This window comes from Taudactylus pleione, unplaced genomic scaffold, assembly GCF_031769625.1.
Source record: "Taudactylus pleione unplaced genomic scaffold, aTauple2 ptg000967l, whole genome shotgun sequence".
Classification (NCBI taxonomy): Eukaryota; Metazoa; Chordata; class Amphibia; order Anura; family Myobatrachidae; genus Taudactylus; species Taudactylus pleione.
The window spans coordinates 7,929,706-7,951,112 of NW_028285368.1; the positions used below are offsets into that span (position 1 = coordinate 7,929,706).

At 42.6% G+C, this 21,407-nt stretch overlaps 1 protein-coding gene across 1 annotated transcript in view; it reads left to right on the forward strand.

Moving 5' to 3' along the window:
* Positions 1–1,482: 1,482 nt before the first annotated feature.
* Positions 1,483–21,407, forward strand: part of LOC148462411 (uncharacterized) — a 53,685-nt gene continuing 33,760 nt past the window's right edge. Inside the window, exon 1 of the mRNA XM_088460063.1 lies at positions 1,483–1,566. Within this exon, the coding sequence (XP_088316189.1) occupies positions 1,512–1,566 (55 nt within the window). The 5' untranslated portion in view covers positions 1,483–1,511. The remainder of the gene's footprint in view (positions 1,567–21,407) is intronic.

Genomic DNA, 21,407 nt, shown 5'->3' on the forward strand with positions numbered 1-21,407 from the left:
CAATCCCCTTGCCACTGGATGCAAAGGGTAAAATATCTCCATTCTGACACGTGCATGCACCAACATGAATTGGGATAAAGAGACTGATATTGAATGACCTACTCCCTGCTGTATTGTGTGCCAGAAATGAATAGTAAGGGCCACTTTGGCCCATGAACTTTGTGTAACATATGAATTCCTGTAGTCTCTGTGGTCCTGACTCAGAGGTGACAATGCCGCACTCAGTTGGCTGATGTAAGTCTGTGCATGTGTCTCAGTCGCACAGCACATATATCTCTATTGTTACTGCTCAGAGATGCAGTTCAGGATCGGATGCAGGGTTTGTGGATTTTACTGGTCAAATATAGAAAGTAACAGGGGAGTGGGTAAGCCAATGCAGGCATGGCACTGAAAGTGGCTGCTTCCAAAGACACTGAACAGCTCACATACGGGGCTATACTCCGATGGAGAGACTGCATCTGCCATAGGGATGATGCGACCAGTGGTGCATACAAAGACACTCCAAGGGTTTACTCTGCCACCCGAGTCACCTGCTGTGGGGTAGAGATACTTTCTTACAGTCAGTAAGCACCTATTACTGACTCTTCCTACTGCTTTTTGAGAGTTTAGTAACTGTCACAGGGTTACTACATCAGCACCTGGAACCGCTTACTTCTGGGCAGGTGTGTGGTCACGCTGCTGTAGCACTTCTTAGTTCATGATGGCTAATTACCATTTACCGCTAACTATGGATCAGTACTGTCTTGGTAGGTAGTGAGCAAAGGGTGAGTTTGGAAACACAAGGTTCACTCAGGATAGCGGAGAATGGAAACACATTTATGCTTATTTGAAGGTCACAGGATACAAACCCAATGCAAGCATCTTGGAAGCCAGTGGATGTTTGTACACTGCAGTAACATGTCCTATAAAACAATACTAGGTATTGAGAACACACAACATACATAGCCTGATTGTGAGACACCCACTTGCAGTATCTTGAGATGGTGCCCCACAGCAGGTGACTCGGGTGGCAGAGTAAACCCTTCCGATTGCTAGCTTTAGAGGACCAGGTTTGCAGAGTGAGCACATCAGGTCACAACACCCCAGAACATTTATATTTCGTCAACAAACTTCATCTCTGTAGTTTCCTAGGAAAGAAAGCTTAATAAATACATAAGTACAGTCACACTTTGTTTTGCAATTCCAGCCATGGTCCACATATCAAAAGTAATATTCTTCCCAGTGATACAGAGTTCTATTTATATATAACATTTCTCAAAAACAGACTTGCACTTATATTTTAATGTATCATGCACAAAATACCTTAATGTATTAGCTACCCTCTTCTGTAGCTCTTCATATCACGTTAGCATTATTCTCATGCCAGTGAGGGCATCTTATATACACATAAGTGGTTAAGTGCCATTACAGCCATCCAACATGATGTAGGAGGCCCTTACCTTATAAATAGCATTAGCCCTACTGAACCACACATCATTAGCGGAACAGCAAGAAAAAATATATAGACAAAGATGAGAACACTGATCATTATAACAGTCTTTCTCATTTTTCTTTCTTGGCTTACAGGTATGTCTATAATTTATATATTTTGTGTGTATGTATATGTATATGTATATATATATATATATATATATATATTCTTCACTTATGCTATTATTGCAATAACTTTCCAGGTTACCTGTTTTAAATATATATAATGCAATATATGAACATATTTGGTTATTTAAGATGTCTAATATTATTAACCTACATAATTTTTTTTTCTCAATACTAAACAGTTATATTTGTTTCCTAAACGTGCCTGGGTGCTCAGAGAGCACAGCAATGCACCTCATCAGTTACAGTGATCTTATTATATTTCTGATAGAAATAATGTTGTCTTTTTACAAGAACATGATTGTATTAGATTTTGACTTAGTTACGAAATGCTATGCTAAGTAAAAGAAAAACAACTTTTCATTCTTTATTATGACAGCAAAATCACTAACATTTATTACAGGGATGGCAATTTGTACTCTGTAATTCACAATGAATTCCAGATTTACAGGTTAGTATATGCATTAAAGTACTTTATACAGTCAATCTGTATTGATGTGCAGTACCACATGCACAGTTCAGCAACTAAGCCAGTGAGTGTATTGATAATAGGTGAGCAACCGCCAAATGTTATGTAACTAGACTTCCATCTGCAGAGGCTGGTGGGGCATGCTGTGTAATTGTAATATTATGAAGAAGATCCATAACTTATTAAAATACGGGAATGTTTTTATTTTCTCAAAAAGAAAATACAAAGCATGAATAAGAATTTGCATGTAAAGGGAACAATTCGTAGAGATTTAAATGTGAGGTCAGTCACGTGATTGGTAATAAACTCTGTGTATCACAATAAGGATATGTAGAACCAAGTAAACCAGTCAGGGTTCTAATAAGGTGAACAATGCAGAGTTTTCCACAGTAATCAGCAGCAACGTACAGTATGTTCAATGTCAGCATGTTAAAAAATAATAAAAGTAGGAAACTGGAGTTATGCACATAATGTTAATTGTAAATACTAATTAGGTTATTGATGGGTAGTCAGCAAACACTCTTTTATAAGAGCACCATGATGTACATGGTAGCCAGGTTGGGAATCTCTGTCTTCTGTCTTACACTGTTATAGTACCAGCCCTAACTGAACATTTTAAAACATTGTCATAAAAGAAAAGTAAACCAGAATGTTAGATGACTACTTTAATAACTTTATCAGACACCAAATTTTTAAAAACAAATATAAAGAATTGTGTCTGTGTGTGCTTTGTATGCTTTGTGTGCTTTGTGTACTTGTGTATAAGTCTACTTACAGACAAGTGTGTATGGCCCTGTAAATGTTGTTGAACTGTTTCTGTTTATTTGTATTTATATAAAAGTGTGAGCATTATAATTACAAATAGCCTCTCATTTCAACAGATTGTCCAAGATTCAACCTTGGAACTTTTATTCTGGAAAATAACCCTACTTGTTCAATATTGACCAAAGTTACAGCACCTATTATTCTTTAGGTTTCATGTAATTCTCACTAGCTATTATATAGAATTTTTAAAAATATAATACACAGTGGCCCTGATTCAGAGCACTCGCTCTGAATCAGGGCCGTCCTTCTTAATTTTAGAGTGGCCTCCTGGCCGCTCGTATAGCTGTGGGTGACCGAAGATGGTCTTGAGCTCATGAGCTCCACCTTCCGGCTCCTGCAGTGGGTAATGGGAGAGACGTCATGACGTCTCTTCCATAATGCAGAGTGCGCCAGCCCGGGAGGACTGACATGCGGCTGCAGCGGGAGCAGTGGCCGGAGCGTAGTTTCAGGTAAGGTGTTTTTTTATTTTTTTTACTTGTGTGTCTGTACTACTGGGGGCACCATTACTGGGGGTGGTGCACTACTTGGAACTACAAATGGGGGGCTACTACTGGGGGAACTGCATCGGGAGGGGGAACCTCTACTGGGGAGTAACTACTACTGGGGGCACTATATAAGGTTCTTACTACTAGGGGCACAAGGGAAACTACTACTGGGGACACTATATAAGGGGCTTACTACTAGGGGACCACTACTGGGGGCACTAAATAGGGAGGACCACTACAGGGGGGGCCACTGGATATGGGGGATCACTACTGGGAGCCTGCATAAGGGGGACCACTGCATGGGGGGGAACTATGGCTGGGGGCACTATATAAGGGACTTACTACAAGGGGCACTGCAGTGGGGGGACCACTACTGGGGGCACTAAATAGGGAGGACCACTGCAAGGGGCACTGTATAAGGGGCACTGGATAGGGGGGATCACTGCTGGGGGCCTGCATAAGGGGTACCACTACTGGGGGCACTGCATGGGGGGGAACCACTGCTGGGGGAACTATATAAAGCACACAGCATAGGGGGTACCACTACTGGGGGTACTGCATAGGGGGGACTGCTACTGGGGGCACTATATAAAGGGCACTGCATAAGGGGGTACCACTACTGGGGGCACTACTACTGGGGGCTCTTCATAGGGGAGTCCACTATATGGGGCACTGCATAAGGGGGACCACTACTGGGTGAACTGTATAAGGGGAACTAATGGGAGGCTGCATAAGGGGGACCACTACTGATGGTACTGTATAAGGGGCACTACTATGGGCCTGCATAAGAGGGACCACAACTGGGGACATCGCATACTGGGCGTACTGTATAAGGGGCACTACTGGGGTTAAGGTGCATATGGAAAGGAATGTTCAGAGTGACGATAAAGGGGTGTGTGTCATGTTGACATGCCCCATTTTTAAGTGACCATGCCCATTTTTCACCGCGCGCACCTTCGGCACGCACACATAGGGGTGAGGGGGGGGGCTCCATTTTTACATTTGCCCTGGGCTCCAAATACCCTAGCTACACCACTGCCAGTATGCCCTGCCACAGTTTTTCTGTTAGGCATGCTAAAACTGTGACAGGGTATACTGGGAGGTGTAGTTCTACAGAAGCTGGAGTGCAGGAGTTTATAGATACTAAACAGATTTATAACTTTATTGATTACAATCTCAGTCATGACATGACTGATGAGCAAAGTTGCAAAAACAACTGTAAAGTCAGTTCCTAAAATGAAAATGAGGTACCAAAACAGCTTTGTAATTTATGGGTTTTCAGAGCAAGATGTGAACCTTTGCAAAAGAGCAGTTGTTTGCACAAACAGATGTGGAGCTGCTAGGAAAGTACGCTAGTTTTATGGTGCAGTTAGATTTCCTTTTTTGGGGAATTGAGATAAATGGGTGTAGTCAGGGTATTTGTAAAGGTGGTCATTGCTGTGTAGAGTGGCACATGACCATTTCCATTTTGTACCAGCTCATAGTTGCTGCTACTTGGGTCTCATGTTAAACTTTTAATGGGGACTGGCTTGACCTCCTTGTTGGCCTTGAACAGAGAAAGACATTATAGGTGGAATGTAATAATTTAGCCACTAGTAATGCACAGTCCTCATATCCCCCATATCACTCTCATGATTAATGTAAACCAGAAGTAATGCATCATCTAAGTGGAAAGTTTTAACTATTGAATGGGCTGGTTGTGAAGGAACTTGTAGTTGATGACATGTTCACTTTTGATAAACCTGTGACATATAGGGCCTGATTCTGAGTAGGACACAAAGTGACTGTTTTTGTGTGAAGCTGTGGAAAGCAGACTTAGGACCTCATTTATCAATGAGTTTTATCATTCACAACGAGTGATAAAACTTGTTGCATATGATAAATGGTGCTCCAGCCAATCAGCACCCAACTGTAATTTTTCACATTTTTCAAACAGATGATAGTTTGGAGCTGATTGGCTGGAGCACCATTTATCATATGCAACGAGTTTTATCACTCGTTGTGAATGATAAAACTCATTGATAAATGAGGCCCTTACTACCTTATGCTAATTTGAGATTCCATACAGCTAATGCAAGAATCTGTGCAGCAAACTGATTTAACATTAACCGTCACAACTGTCATCATCAGTACCGACACTTGCATCAGCCCCATGGTGCCAGAGATCTGTCAGAAATAGGCTCCATTCTCTGTACACATGACTCAGAATCGCACAGAGCTTTAGCTGCACGCCAATGACATTAAAACGAGACGGATCTCTTCCTTTTTAGTGTAATTCTAACAAATCCCAACACTTCCTGCAGAGCAGAAAGGAATTATTTATTCCTGCTGTCATCTAACATTTGTGCCTGATATATAATTGTTTTTTGCACTTATATGTGACGGTGAGTAGTATAGAGCACACTTTTCTGTCAAACTCAAAAGTGACAGGTGCCACGCCCACTCTCCTCCCACACCACGCCCACTCTCCTCCCACACCACACCCACTCTCCGCCCTAACCCCGCCCATATCACTCCTCCTAACACTCCGTTTTACGCCCCTTTTTTATATAAAATGTCATATAAATTTTATATCCAGTATATAAATTTTATATCTTTTATATATAAAATGTCATATAAATTTTATATCCAGTATATAAATTTTATATCTTTTTTATATAAAATGTCATAAATGTTATATCTTATTAATATTAACTGTATATAAATTTTATATGCTGTTGATAATAATGGGCTATCAAATTAATATAGCATTTATATAAAATGGGTAATTCATAATTAATTGCAGCGTATAATGTATATTATTAACCCTTATAAGAGTAATAAGCTGATTATGTCTACAATCAAATACATCGACACGTGACACCACGCGGCTAGATGGGAAAAATGCAGATGAAAAAAGCGTATTATACGGTATTAAAGCCAGGGAGTTATAGCGGCATTGATAAGTTTTATGCTGCAAATAAAGGCAGGTTTAAAAGAACCGATATTATAAAATGGCTGTGTGATCAAGATGCTTATACTTTACATAAGCCGGCCAGGAAAAAGGAACATGATCTGCGTTTCGGATATAAACCAGCAATGGCAATGCGACTTGGTCTCGCTCATAGATCTCGCGAAGTACAACAATGGTTTTAAGTACATACTAACCATTATCGATATTTTCAGTAAGAGAGCGTGGACGGTAAGCCTAATGAATAAGAACGCTACACAGCGGTCGCTAATGCATTTGAAAAAATATTCCATCAGGATTACATACCAAAGAAGCTGCAAACTGATTGTGGTAAAGAGTTTCTAAACAAAATCCTAAAAAAGCTGTTAGAAAAATATGGTGTACATCATTTTACTACCAATAACGATATCAAAACATCGGTTATAGAGCGCTTTAATAGGACTTTAAAAACACGGATGTGGCGTTATTTCACAGCTCTGAATACATACAGATATATAGGCGTATTACAGGACTTCATAATCAGCTATAATAATACATACCACAGAACGATTAAGTGTACGCCGTGTGAAGTGAACCCCTCTAATGCCTTGAGAATTTTCAAGACCACGTATGGAGATTACTTTAAAGCCTGTAAATCCCCGCCGCGTTTAGCCGTTGGTGAGCACGTACGCATCTCCAAATATAAGGATATATTTCATAAAGACTACGAACAGAATTATTCTGAGGAAATATTTGTAATACACCGAGTGAACACTAAAGGTCTTAAGCCGCTTTATACATTGACGGATCTGTACGGCGAAACTATAACGGGTAGTTTTTACCCCGAAGAACTTCAAACCATACCAAAAAACTATAATAGAACTTACAAAGTGGAAAAGATTTTAAAAAATAAGACGGTCAGAGGTCGGAAATACGCGTTGGTCAAGTGGCGTGGATACCCTGCAAAATTTAACAGCTGGGTCGCTGCATCGGAGATAAAAGATATATAAAACACAACATCTGCTAAACAAGGCGAGAAGGATGACAGATCGTTCTACATATCCTTACCCAGCAATACCTCGGCAGACACATTCCCACAAAATAAGATTTCTAACTATACAACAAAACTTGCAAAACCGATACACTTAAACAGCGAATGGGAGGTAGCTCTTACAGAAATACAATGCCCCCACACCTGGAATACTTTGGATATACAAGATTGTGTGTTGCAAATAACAAAGTGGGATAGCCAGAGCATGGATATCACGAGGGTGTGCATTAAAGCCGTTTTTCATGAAACAATCGATGCGCTACTTGTGGTAATCAATGCAGAAATTGCGCAACATAAAATGGAGGGAGGGTTAAAACTATGGTATGATCCGCTTGAACGCAGCGTATCCTTCGACAGTAAGCCCTTGTACCAGCTCACAGCAGGCGCTAAGATGACAAGAATACTGGGTTTACAACCTAAAACTAAGTTTTTAAAGCCTTGCGCTGACATCAACGGAGGACAATATATGTTGTACGTGTACAAAGACAGTATCGAACACCAGAGGGTCGGTGATAGTTATTTCCCATTGCTACGCATGGTTGAAATTAAGGGGCGTAACAACGATATGGTCACAATTCGATATGAGAAACCCGATTATGTACCTTTGTGCAAATCACATTTTGACACTATAGCCATAGAGATAAAGAACGACCAGAATGAGAACATCGCATTTAAGTTTGGGAAGGCGATCGTGAAACTACACTTTAGACGTCACAAAAACGATTTTTATTAACTAACAGAATGGTCGCTATTAAAAATTATGGTGATCCGGCACTCTTCGCACAATATTATAAAGCGCAAACCGGTAATGGTTTACCCGGTTTTCACGGCAGCGCGTACATGTACGGCCGCGGATTAGGCAGCATTTTTTGAAGCCTTTTCAGAAAAGCGGTGCCTCTTTTCCGAAGAGGTTTAGAGTTAGCTAAACCACACGTAAAGACCGCCGTACAGATCCGTCAACATATAAAGCGGCTTAAGACCTTTAGTGTTCACTCCGTGTATTACAAATATTTCCTCAGAATAATTCTGTTCGTAGCCTTTCTGAAATATATCCTTATATTTGGAGATGCGTACGTGCTCACCGACGGCTAAAAGCGGCAGGGATTTACAGGCTTTAACGTAATCTCCGTACGTGGTTTTGAAAATTCTCAAGGCGTTAGAGGGGTTCACTTCACACGGCGTACACTTAATCGTTCTGTGGTATGTATTTTTATAGCTGATTATGAAGTCCTGTAATACGCCTATATATCTGTATGTATTCAGAGCTGTGAAATAACGCCACATCCGTGTTTTTAAAGTCCTATTAAAGCGCTCTATAACCGATGCTTTGACATCGTTATTGGTAGTAAAATGATGTACACCATATTTTTCTAACAGCTTTTTTAGGATTTTGTTTAGAAACTCTTTACCACGATCAGTTTGCAGCTTCTTTGGTATGTAATCCTGATGGAATATTTTTTCAAATGCATTAGCGACCGCTGTAGCGTTCTTATTCATTAGGCTTAACGCCCATGCTCTCTTACTGAAAATATCGATAATGGTTAGTAAGTACTTAAAACCATTGTTTTACTTCGCGAGATCTATGAGCGAGACCAAGTCGCATTGCCATTGCTGGTTTATATCCGATACGCAGATCATGTTCCTTTTTCCTGGCCGGCTTATGTAAAGTATAAACATCTTGATCACACAGCCATTTATTAATATTGGTTCTTTTAAACCTGCCTTTATTTGCAGCATAAAACTTATCAATGCCGCTATAACTCCCTGGCTTTAATACCGTGTAATACGCTTTTTTCATCCGCATGTTTCCCATCTAGCCGCGTGGTGTCACGCATCGATGTATTTGATTGTAGACATAATCAGCTTATTACTCTGATAAGGGTTAATAATATTCATTATACACTGCAATTAATTACGAATTACCCATTTTATATAAATGCTATATTAATTTGATAGCCCATTATTATCAACAGCATATAAAATTTATATACAGTTGATATTAATAGGATATAAAATTTATGACATTTTATATAAAAAAAGATATAAAATTTATATACTGGATATAAAATTTATATGACATTTTATATAAAAAAGGGGCGTAAAACGGAGTGTTAGGAGGAGTGATATGGGCGGGATTAGGGCAGGTTTAGGGCTGGGTTAGGGTGGAGAGTGGGCTGTGGGAGGAGAGTGGCGTGGCACATGTCACTTTTGAGTTTGACATAAAAGTGTGCTCTATACTACTACGGTGCAAATCTTAATATGTATAGCCCAACAGAAATATGAGCTATTGATTCATGTTTGATGATAATATTTATGCCCCAACCCAATAACACGGGTTCTCAGTTTTGTAAATATGTATGGAACTCTAAAGGTGCCTATCCATTAGCAGATAAATTGAACGATATATCGTTCAGTCGTTCAATTTATCTGCTAATGGATAGGCCCTGAATGATGAGAGATGTGCACTCCCGCGGCCGATAAATTTTATCAACATGTTGGTCAAATATCGCATATCGCTGCCAGATATTAGAAATATCTGGCAGTTTATATGCGGTAAACGATGAACAATATTAACAGCAGCTACAAATCACTGGAGAGAAAAAAATCCACTCCCTGAATGATGTCATGCGATATCGTTCATCGATCGTCTTTTGCCAAAGTCTGTCATGTACATGACAGATACCTTTCAGCACAGTCACCGGAATTTTCATTAGATATCTTTTGTCTTTCATCGTTCAGAAACACATCTGCTAATGGATAGGCCCCTTTACACTTACACTGCAGTACTGATTTATTTCCTTTCCTATAGAAAAATGTGAATTAATATTCTTCAGCTGTTATAGATGATACTACATCCAGCACATCATTTAGTGTCCATTTCTTCCATTATCATCGCACTTAGGGGCCTTTTTATAAATTTTTAGGTTTTAGACCGGATGATTATAATTCCTATCGCCACGCTTAGCGGCAATAAAAAATGATGTACCGAAAACATGTATGAAAAAACATTCAGGGACAGGGGCTCCTATAGGAACCCTTCTCTGTAATGTGTAAAAGTAAAGTGATTGTTAATGTGATCACTTTACTTTCCCATTCAGTGGCTGGCCACGCTACTGCGCTTATGTGGTCAGGAGACCACGCATGTGTGAATGCCATACTAATCCCTCTCACTGTAATCTTGTAGTCCATAGTCTACAATGGCTAATGCCCTCTAAAGATACTGTAGCATAAGCTATAGGTGCCAAGCTCCGGAATGCAGTCTGTCAATATAGCAGGCCCTATAGAAACCTATGGGAGCTACTATTGCAAGACTCTTCTATTTTTCCTTCATGTACATACTGTTGACGCCTCCCAGTTCTCCTGACTCTGGCCACATTTCTTCTTTTTTTATATATATATTCTTTTTATTGAAGCAAGAGAGATCATTACATCATGAAGACTTGTACAATTGTTTTACAGTACTGATAAAAGAAGAACAGAGAAGAATATTTCTTCGATTATTCAAGGAATACAAATCACTGTATTGAAAACATTCAAAAGTTATAAAGTGTATTTCACAAACATTGACAATATGTTTAATATACATGTTCACTTAGAAAGTGAACAATGAATGGAATGTGTCATCCGCCTCCCGGAACATAAAAATATTTTTAAAAAAAACGTATATTCCTATACAATAATTGGGGGATCACCCTCTAGCAATCTCATTTCATACCAAGATGTCAGACATAAACAATTATGGATTTTTCTCTGCATAGAGAGAGGCAGGGTTCCAATGTTACTTTCCCAAACATCAAAAAAACCACCCACTCGTTTTTCTTTCTCAAACATGGTCTCCACCCAGTCCATCCGGAAGATGTGGTAAGTTTCTCTTTATATTCTTTTGATATTTGCTTGTTTAACTTTTTACTGCTCCCAGTCCCAGGTATCTCAAGAGTGACTCAACCACTTCTCCAGGTCTCTGCGCTTGGATCGTTCTCAGTTGCCTGGTTTTCTTCCATCTGATTTACAAGACCATCTTTTCATTTTCTCTCATATTATTCATGTATAAACTCACCTATCTTAATTTTTCAGTCCATATACAAACTTGTTTCCCTTCCTTCTTCAGTTTTCTTCATGTCCAAACAAAAATCTTAATCTGCCAAGGTATCTCCTTTAACGAAAAAATTGTGTCCTCAACTAACTTCTAAGTTTCTAGGGAAACTGTACTATCATTTAATGAAGAAACAGACATAATGACCTAAGTATGGCTTACATTATACCAGAGGTTCCCAAATGCGGTCCTCAAGGCTCCCCAACAGTTCAGGTTTGAGATATCCACAGTTAAGCACAAGTGACTTAATTAGTACCTCAGTCAATTTGATTTAACCACCACCATGGATATCTGTAAAACCTGAACTGTTGGGGTGCCTTGAGGACTGCGGTTGGGAACCTCTGCTTTACACCATAAAGAAAGATACATTATATTGGGGAGAGAATTAACTTATTCGCTTCTATTAACCTGGGAGCTGTCAGCTATTCAATTACTGTACGTGGTAAGCCCCAGGGTTGTGCACCTAACTTGGGTTTCTGTTCACACCTCAGGAGGCTGTGAACAGAAATCTGCATTAAGTGCACCCTCGGGGCCTACCACAGGCTTACTGCACAATGTAATTGCATAGCTCCAGGCACTTAACATGGAATCTATTCCTTACCATGCCTTAGCCTCGGGGTTTACTGTGGGCAGTAATTGTATAGCTTTGGGCTCTTAACACGGGAGCTAATAGCATGTTGTAAATCCCACGGCTAATTGATCCTCCCTATATTGTTTATCTAACCAGATTCAATAAACTGCATCCTTTGCCCTTGCTGCTATCACTATTAATGTCTTACTCTCTGATCTCTCTGTACCAATCACCAATATCCAACATGAGTGTTTTCCCTTGTAAGTCGCTTAACTTAAAATCCTTTTTCTCACCTTCCTATTAAGGAAGGTATTTATATCCCTTCACATTTTCCTTCTGTTACCTTTTTCAATTTTACCCCTAGTCAGAGCCATCATAGATAGAAACCATGAAAAACCTCATCTACTCACAAATCTTAATAATAATAAAAAATACCACTCTGTTTTATGTGAAAGCTAGGTCTACACCTTCATACTTGAGTTGCCCATGCTCAATTTAATTAACTACCAACCTCAAAAATAAGTTATTCTCTTTAGACTTTGCTGACCTGTGATGAGCTAATGAGTACGTAATTTTATTACGTCACACAATTCTAATGTATTCTGTCATTCATACTGGGATTTCCAAAACCTCTTTTTTCTACCGTTCCAAACATATTTATGATAGATTGAACAGATTGCGCCATCTCACCTATAATTTGGAAAATTCTCACATTTTTAGTAATTTCAGTTCTCATTGCTGTTGTTTACTCTTATGTGGCCTAGGTGCCTCTTCTTAGAAACTTACCATCAATTTCCAAACTCTTGACACAGCTCATGACCTTTAAACAAAAATTGTATTGATTGGTGTACAAAAATTTTTTCCATTGGTATCATTTCAAATCATGCCAGTGATCTGAAATGTCCCAATCTCAAATCAGCTACAGAGCTTCAGTTGTAGAAAAAGTTAATTTATAAACAGTTATACAAAGTTTCATCATGGGTCCATTCTATTCTCATAATTTCTGTGTAGTGTGCCAGCCTTACCACCATAGCCATGACAAACTTTACTTAAATATAACACTCAGTCATTAGCTTTCCACTAATGATTTTTTAGCCATTATTATTCTAAGCATCATTTTTCTGATCCCTACTTAGAACTCTCAATAGAATAACATTTGGGACTGGTTCCTGGTACCAAAATCTGATATTACCAATGCTTTCAAAATCTACCTGTCTACCACTCTGGCACATACATGGGATCAAAAGGGACAACTACTACATTACTAGCTATTTACTTTTTTTGGTAACTGCAGTTGGACAGCAGTCATTGACCTGCTGGAGTATTACCTTCTCATTGAAGTTCTCCCTGTTCTAGCCTCAATAAGCTTTTATTACTTTTCCAATTGCTTCAAATAATCAATGTCCTTCAGTATAGCACTGCCCACTATCCAAATGCAGGGCTGGATTAAGCCTTTGGGGGGCCCGGGGAACTTAAGATAGTGGGGCCCTCTCCCTCTTGTAAGTGATACCCCCCTGGCTTTGACAGTCGTGTGTGTGCCTCTTCCTCCCGCACCTCCATGAGGTAGCAACAGAAACACAGGTACGACTCCTAAATGCAGTCCGGCAGTGGGGGGCAGACTCCCGAACCTCCTCTTGGGCAGTGCGAGGAGGCTGGAGAAAAGCAGAATCGTTCACGGACAGCAGAGCCAGAGTTATGTTGGAGCGAGGCCCGGCAACTGAAACCTTGGGGCCCTTTACACTAATTTTTCTTGCCCAAACCCCATCCCTCCCCATTTGGTACAGGCCGGTCGGCTTGAGTCTTTTGTTACATCAGCAACGGGGAACCTCTAAAAAATGGGATCCTCCCTGGACAGATGATAGCTTCAGACGGTATTCAATATTCATGTAGGCAATCGCATGGCCCGGAAAATGCCTGTTTAAGTAGGAATATAACCAATGTCATCATCATACAGCAGGGGTAATATGTTTTTTTTTAAGTGTTTAATGAATATTATTGTGTGACAGCCCCTTCCCTACTGTGTCTTTTCAACTGTCTCATCCCACCATGTCTCTCCTACAGCCTCAGATCCCCCATGTTTCTACATAACCTCAGATCCCCGTGTCTCTGCATAGCCTCAGACACCCTCCCCCATGTGTCTATCCAGCAGCCACAGCCTCCCCTTGTCTGTTCAACAGCCATAGCCCCCCCCTGTGTCTCTGCATCAGCCTTAGCCCGCCTGTGTCTCTGCATCAGCCTTAGCCCCCCTGTGTCTTGGCAGCAAAAGTCACAGCTACCCCCCAATTTCCCAACAGCAGCCACCACCTCCTGTCTTTGGAGGAGCATCAGCCACAAACACCTCCCTGTGTCTTTACAGCAGCCATCTTCCCCATCTCTCCCTTCTGGAGGAGCATAAGCGACAAACAAGCACTCCCCTGTGTCTTTGCAGCAGCCACCTCCTCCCTTGTCTCTCTGCAGGAACAGCCACTGCATCCCTGTGTCCCTCCATAACCCCACACTTACCTAAGTTGCATCTTCTGCTTGCTCCTCCTCACAGCGGCGGCAGGCTCCTCACTCAGCTGGTCTTCACCCAAGCAGTAAACGGACGTCATGACGTCACGCACACTGCGGCGGAAAAAAACAACTTTATTGAGCAAGCCAGGAGATGCCAGTGACAGTGAAGAGGCCTACCTGCTGGGTTCATCCTATTACTGCAGCGGCGCGGGCCCCGCACAGACTGGCATGGGTAAGTGTGACTGGGGTCCCTTGGAATCTCAGGGTACTTGTATACACCTTTCACTGGGCCTAGTCAAAGCTGCTCTGGCTGGGGGGCCCCCTGAGAGAGGGGGGCCCGGGAGTACTCGCCCCCTATGCCCCCCCCTTAATCCGGCTCTGTCCAAATGGGAGCTTGTTCACCCAAAAATAAGCTAGAGAAACAAAAAATCCTTGGTTATTTTCTTCTTGTATCTCATGTACTAAACAAGAATTTCTATACATAAATTCTTTTCAATTCCCAAAATTCTCCTATTGACTTCAGCTTTGACCCTCCATCATGCTGCCTTCTCCTAACCATTGTCTTCCTTGGACCCCCACCCAGGGGTGTATCTAGTGATCCAAGCGCCCCTGGCAATGTAATGGACTGGTGCCCCCCTATACAGTGCCCCCAATAGTAATCCCCCAGTAGTAATCCCCCCTATGCTGCATTGCCCCCAGTAGTAGCCCCCCTATACAGTGCCCCAGTAGTAGTCCCCCCATACAGTGCCCCCCAGTAGTAGACCACAGTAGTAGTCCCCCCCTATAAAGTGCCCCCAGTAGTAGTCCCCCCTATATAGTGCCCCCAGTAGTGGCCACCCCCCTAAATTGCCCCTATACAGTGCCCCCAGTAGTGGCACGCACCCCCTAAATTGCCCCCAGTAGTGACACCCACCCCCCTAAATTGCTCCCATTAGCTGCCACCCCCTATTTCAGTGCCCCCCCCTGTAGTGCCAGGCTTACACACAGAAACACACACGCAAAGAACAAAAAAAAAGTTCAACTTACGTGATCCCCGCTCCTGACGCGACCGCCGCTGTCTGCTCTGAGTCCCAGCTGCTCTTCTCCTGCATGGGAGAGACATCATGACATATGACGTCTCTCCCGTCACATGCTGCGGGGGGAGCTGGCACATGGAGCTCATTAGTGAGCTCCAGCCAGCTCCCTCCATGGACGATGCAGCAGCAAATGAGAGTCTGTCTGACTCTCATTAGCTGGCTGCTATTACAAACACACAGCCGCCACTGGCGCCAGTGTGTTTGTAAATGGTGTAGGGCAGACCGCTATCACTGCGGTCTGCCCTACACTTGTGGGGCCGAGGGACTTGTCCACCACTTGGCTACTGGTGGCACTGCCAGACGGCACCCACCCTTTGATCGGTGCCCCTGGTGAGTGCCATCCTGGCCAATTGGTAGATACGCCCCTGCCCCCACCTCAGGACTAAGCGACTTTGCTGGATGTGGTGTAATTCTGATATCTACCCCAGCCAAGTGGTTGTCTCTTGGGAGAATCTAGAACCGTGATACAACAGAGTAGCTTTCTACAGCTTCCTTGGGCCAAGCTAATTTTTCTCCCATTCCCATTTCACAAAGAATTCAGCACCATTTTACTTTGACTTTACATGTACCAAAACAGCTTACTGCCACATACTCAATTGTAACTGTTCAGTTAAAATCCATGACTGCCACTCATACTTCTTCAATTCAGCCACTCAGGAATTCTTACTTTTACCTCTTGATCATTGGCACTTAAGAGTCTCCTGCTTTGTCCATTACTGTAGGGTCTTGCCTAAGTTTCAGCATTTGAAACTATTGTCACTCATTTCATACAAGGCATCACAAATGCACCGCCTAAACACTGGTTCCTCTTAACGTTATACTAAAAACTCAAACATTGGAAATGCTTTACTTAGGAATGCAAACTATGGGCCTGATGCACTACGATTCGCTATTGCGATCGCAGCTGCGATTACACATGCAGGTCTGCTGCAAAAATATGCTAATGACTGCAATCACAAAGATATTATAGAGATGACCAAAGCCAGCATAGAGACGCCCACTACCGCTTACACACATCTGTAATACCTTGCAGTCCTGCATATACATCGGGAACATCGAGTAACATTGGCCCCTCACACACAATTACAACAGGTCTGACCTTACTCAGAAATTGCTAACCTCGTCGCACGCAGTGAGTACACAAGCTGCATATACCGTCGCAGTGGCTAATTTATGCACACCAAAGTAACAGCGCTGAAACAGACAGGCACGCCTGCGTTTCTCCGACCACTCCCCTGTCACCACTCCCAAACGCTGACCTGACGTTACTCACTCTGCGATGGCTTTGAAACTACCTAGGTGAACGTAGAGTGATCGCAATACTAACTTGTGCACACGCACTGCAATGCATGCGCAGTACTCAATAGTCATCTGTCTGTGTAAGCTATCGCAATAGCGATCCATGCTGAATAAGGCCCAATATTCAAATGTGCTTTTCCTAGGAACAACACAGCAAAAGTATTACAGCCACGTCCGCATTAAGTCATAATACAAGTTGGTTGATAGAATGAATTCTGAACTCATAACATTTTCTTCCTACTTATAATAAAATAAGATAAGCTATTATCTATAAAAAAAAAGTACATTTTACAAGTCGTAAGCACTTTATCTGTAAGATTCAAACATTTTATTACCTTTGCAAGGGTTTATGGTATTCTAGCTCTCTATACAGTATGACCATCTTCTTAAAGACATTCTGCTGACTTAAAAGTATAAGTAATTTAAAAATGGAGTATTCTATAACAAAATGGAGAGTCATGCTATATCAACATAAGCTCAGTCTGATTTTGTAGTCTTGGATAGGGAAGCCCACAGCTGTTATGTACTGATGGAACCAGGTACGGTTGGCTGATATGAGTCGTGCCTGGAAAGGTAGACAGTGAGGTCTCCATTGGCTCCTGTAGATTTCAGGAGCCAATGGAGGCCCCACAGTCTAATGAGAGGTGGGGAAGAAAACACGCTGGAGAAAACCTTTTTGGTGTGTAGAAGGCCTCTGTTAGGCAGAGCTGTTGAAGCCTCTAATAGGCCAGCCACAACCATGATGGTTAGAGTGTACTTTGAGAACAATTCTGGAGCAAATATACAGGATGGAAACTCTGGGGATTGGATTATCTCAATGGAACAGCAGAGGTACAAGTTGACATATCTCTCCAATATGGTGGTCAGGTCATGTGCCCTCCCCTTTTTTATTATTTTATTTGTCCTATATTGTACGATTATAAAGCTGGAAAACCACAACCAGTATGAAATTAAATGTTCTTACTCCAACACTCTTTCAAATTATTGCTATCTGTGCTGACAATTGCCCACCTCCAGCAGAAAAAAGGGAAGATGCAGGTGCAAACTATAAGCACTAATAATTCTAATTATAAAAATATTTATAATAGACTCCAACAATTAGCATGGTTTTTTTAAGTAAGGTTCTTAGTACATAATTGGCCAAAGATGTTTTCCCACCTACCACATCACACTGAACCTCATAAGGTGGGTCCTTAACATCTCTGATACTGGCACATTCCCCCACCTCCAACAGCTACATTCAACTGTAAGAGTAGACAATCTACCAAAATTGCTCATATTTGACAGCAATCCCAACCATACTAAACTTAAACAATTATTGTCCCAAAACTTGAGTCAGGTAACTTTGGAACCAGTGTATCACTTAGCTAATCTGTCAGCTGCTTGCTATAAGAGCAAGTATGCAGCTCTGCAGAGATCTTAAAGGGGTTACATGAGATAGTGGCAGTTTTGAAATTGGTTAGTCTATTTAAAACAGATCTGAGCACAGAGTATTAGGTTCACAACCTGTGCTCCAGAGTTCCTGTGTTCCATTGTCCTGGTTATCTGCATCCTGTATTTCGATTAAAATTTGTGCATGTGATCCAGCTTTGTTCCTGGTGTTTCTCCTAGCTGCTGATATGGCTCTGAGTCTTTCCATTTTGCTCTGACCAGGCTCATCTTGGTGATATTCTTGGCATATCCGCAGGCTACTTGTGTATCAGACCCATCTTGGACCTGTCATAGCACATCACATCAGGGGGCAAAGCAGAGGGACCCAAACTTTGGGCCATTGAGCAGTATAGCCAAATCCATATGAGTGGGCCAATGGTTGCTCATTCCACTCTAGAACTCTACTGCTGCTCTTTAAAATCTAGATTGATGTAAGTGAATTTGCTAAAACGGTACTGTCACGACCCTGTCTAGTTTTCACCTTTTGCCTGTAGACTTACCCCTGCCAACTGTCTCCATGGATTTGTATGTGCTCTGATCATGCTGCTGCAGCACTTCTCCCTTCATTCCTTCCACAGTGATTATTTATCCTGGGTCCTTTCCTGTCTGTGAACACTGCTAGCCCTGATTGGAATCGCAGGTGTGGTTCTGATTCTCAGTGCTGCAGAGATGAGTACTCCCTCTGCATGGTGTGCCTTCCACCACTCAGAATGCTACTGCCAGACCACCTGTCCATATCCACCAATTGCAGCCAGACCCAGGGTATATACATCCACCCCTGATAGCATTCTGGACCTGAACATCTCGTTACTTCCATGGTGCATGGTTCGTGCTGTTTCTGTATACAAATGTATCCCTGACTCCTGCTGACAGCAACCCCTGGTGCATCCCGAAAACCTGCTACAGCAATACCTGGCACCCAGACACCCTGTTACAGCAATACCTGGCCTGTGCTCTGCTCTAGCTCTACTCCTGGTTGGTCCCTGGCACCCTGTAAACCTGCATCGTGTCACCCTGCCTTGCTTCCTGCTGTGGATCAACTCCTGCTCCGTTTACCTACCTACTCCCTCCCTGAACCTAAAATTCCCAGACCTACCCATTCCTTCCTGAACCCAATCCAGCCTGCACCTGAGTTCCAGCCTTTGTCACAGCATTTCTGGATTACCCTGTTTAGCCCTCATCTCAGCATTACCTGATTTCCCTTCAGCCATTGTCATGTTATTCCCGTCCAGACAGATTCAAGTTTTTGTCATATCAGTTCTATCCACGTTGTTCCAGTCCAGAGTCAAGTTCCAAGCTCATCAGTTCAAGCCATGTAGTTCCAGTCCAGAGTCAAGTTCCTAGTTCATCAGTTCAACTCAACAAGTCTTCCTGCCGGTCCCAGTCCGGTTCCTCCACGTTCCTGTCATCCATCATCAAAGGCAGTTTTCACTGCTACACAAATCTTGCAAATAGAGCTATCTACGTCATCTGTGGTTCCAGTCATGTCGGTCTCCGTTGAATCCCGATCACCACCTGAGACAGGTAACTCGCAGACACCATTTGTGACTGAATGTTCAGGCCCAACGATGGTGGCGGATCAAGCACCTAATAAGGGACTAGATGCTTTCCATAACCTGGTCGCCTGCTTGGATTCACAGAAGGCCGCACAGCATCAAGTGCTACAGCTTTTGCAAATCCTGAATAACCGGCTAGATGTTACCCAAACCTTACCTGAACCCCTAACTACCTTCCATCAACTGCTGGAACAGCTTCAGGCTCTACTCAGCAAAATTTTTCAGATCATTCCTGAATTTCTTAGAGCTGCCTCTGTCTCAACTAAAACCTCTGCCTTGGAATCCCTAAGAAACAAGGATTCTTCTGAACCAAGTAATGTCAGACATCGCAGTTACCCACGCCCCAAGCTCTCTGGCCGAACGCCAGCGGCGCAAAGATTTACAGCTCTGCCTCTATTGTGGGAGTTCTGACCTATGCAACTCCAGCAGTGGTTCCAAGTGTCAACGTCTCAGTGCCCGTTCCGGTCCCAGCCCGGATTCTGCTTGTCCCAGCTGTGGGCTCCAGTCAGCAGCCCCAGGAGGGGTCTCAAGTCTCGTACCACAGGAAGGGGTTTCAAGTCTTGTACCCCAGGAAGGGGTTTCAAGTCTCTTACCCCAGCAAGGGGTCTCAAGTCTGGCAAACCCAGGATGGGGTCTCAAGTCTGGCACCCCAGCAGGGGGTCTCAAGTCTCGTACCTCAAGAGGGGGTTTCAAGTCCCATTCCCCAGAAGGGGATCTCAAGGCTGGCACCCCTGGAGGGGGCCTCAAGTCTGGCACCCCTGGAGGGGGCCTCAAGTCTGGCACCCCTGGAGGGGGTCTCAAGTCTGGCACCCCTGGAGGGGGTCTCAAGTCTGGCACCCCTGGAGGGGGTCTCAAGTCTCGCACCCCTGGAGGGGGTCTCAAGTCTCATGCCCCAGGAGGGGGTTCCAAGTCTCATACTCCAGGAGCGGGTTTCAGATTCCAGTCCCCAGAGAGGAGTGTCGTGTACTACTAATCCTGATCATGATTCCTGTTCACCATCTCCTACAAATATCGTTCAATAAAATGACAATCTCTGTAGTCTATTCTCAGCTTTGATTGTTGATGCTACTGTCTCTAGCTCCTCAGGACCCCTTCCAGTCCCATCAGTTGGTCCGAATACCAAACATCTGTCAGCTTCAGTTGTTTTGACTCCTCATCAATCGGAGTATCCTCAAGTCTCTTCCAGCCCTGCACCTGAATGTGCTCCACAGTCCTTGAACACACAGGATTCGTCGGATACTCCACCATGCATTTATTTTGATTGGGACTTATCTCAATACTATGCTTTATTGAAACAATTCTTCACTATGATGAATTCTCCTTTGCCATGTGGAGTCAAGCCTACTAATATTGTACAGTTTATTATCCCATCTTTTCAAGGTAAAGCTTGGGACTGGGTAGCCCCTATTTACAACTCCAATGATCCAATGCTTCTAAATATAAAGACTTTCAGTGAAGCTGTTGTCAAAGAATTTGGTCCTTACCCTGTAAACCAAAATTCTAGCGAAGTTCTCAGTTCCAAAATATTATCCA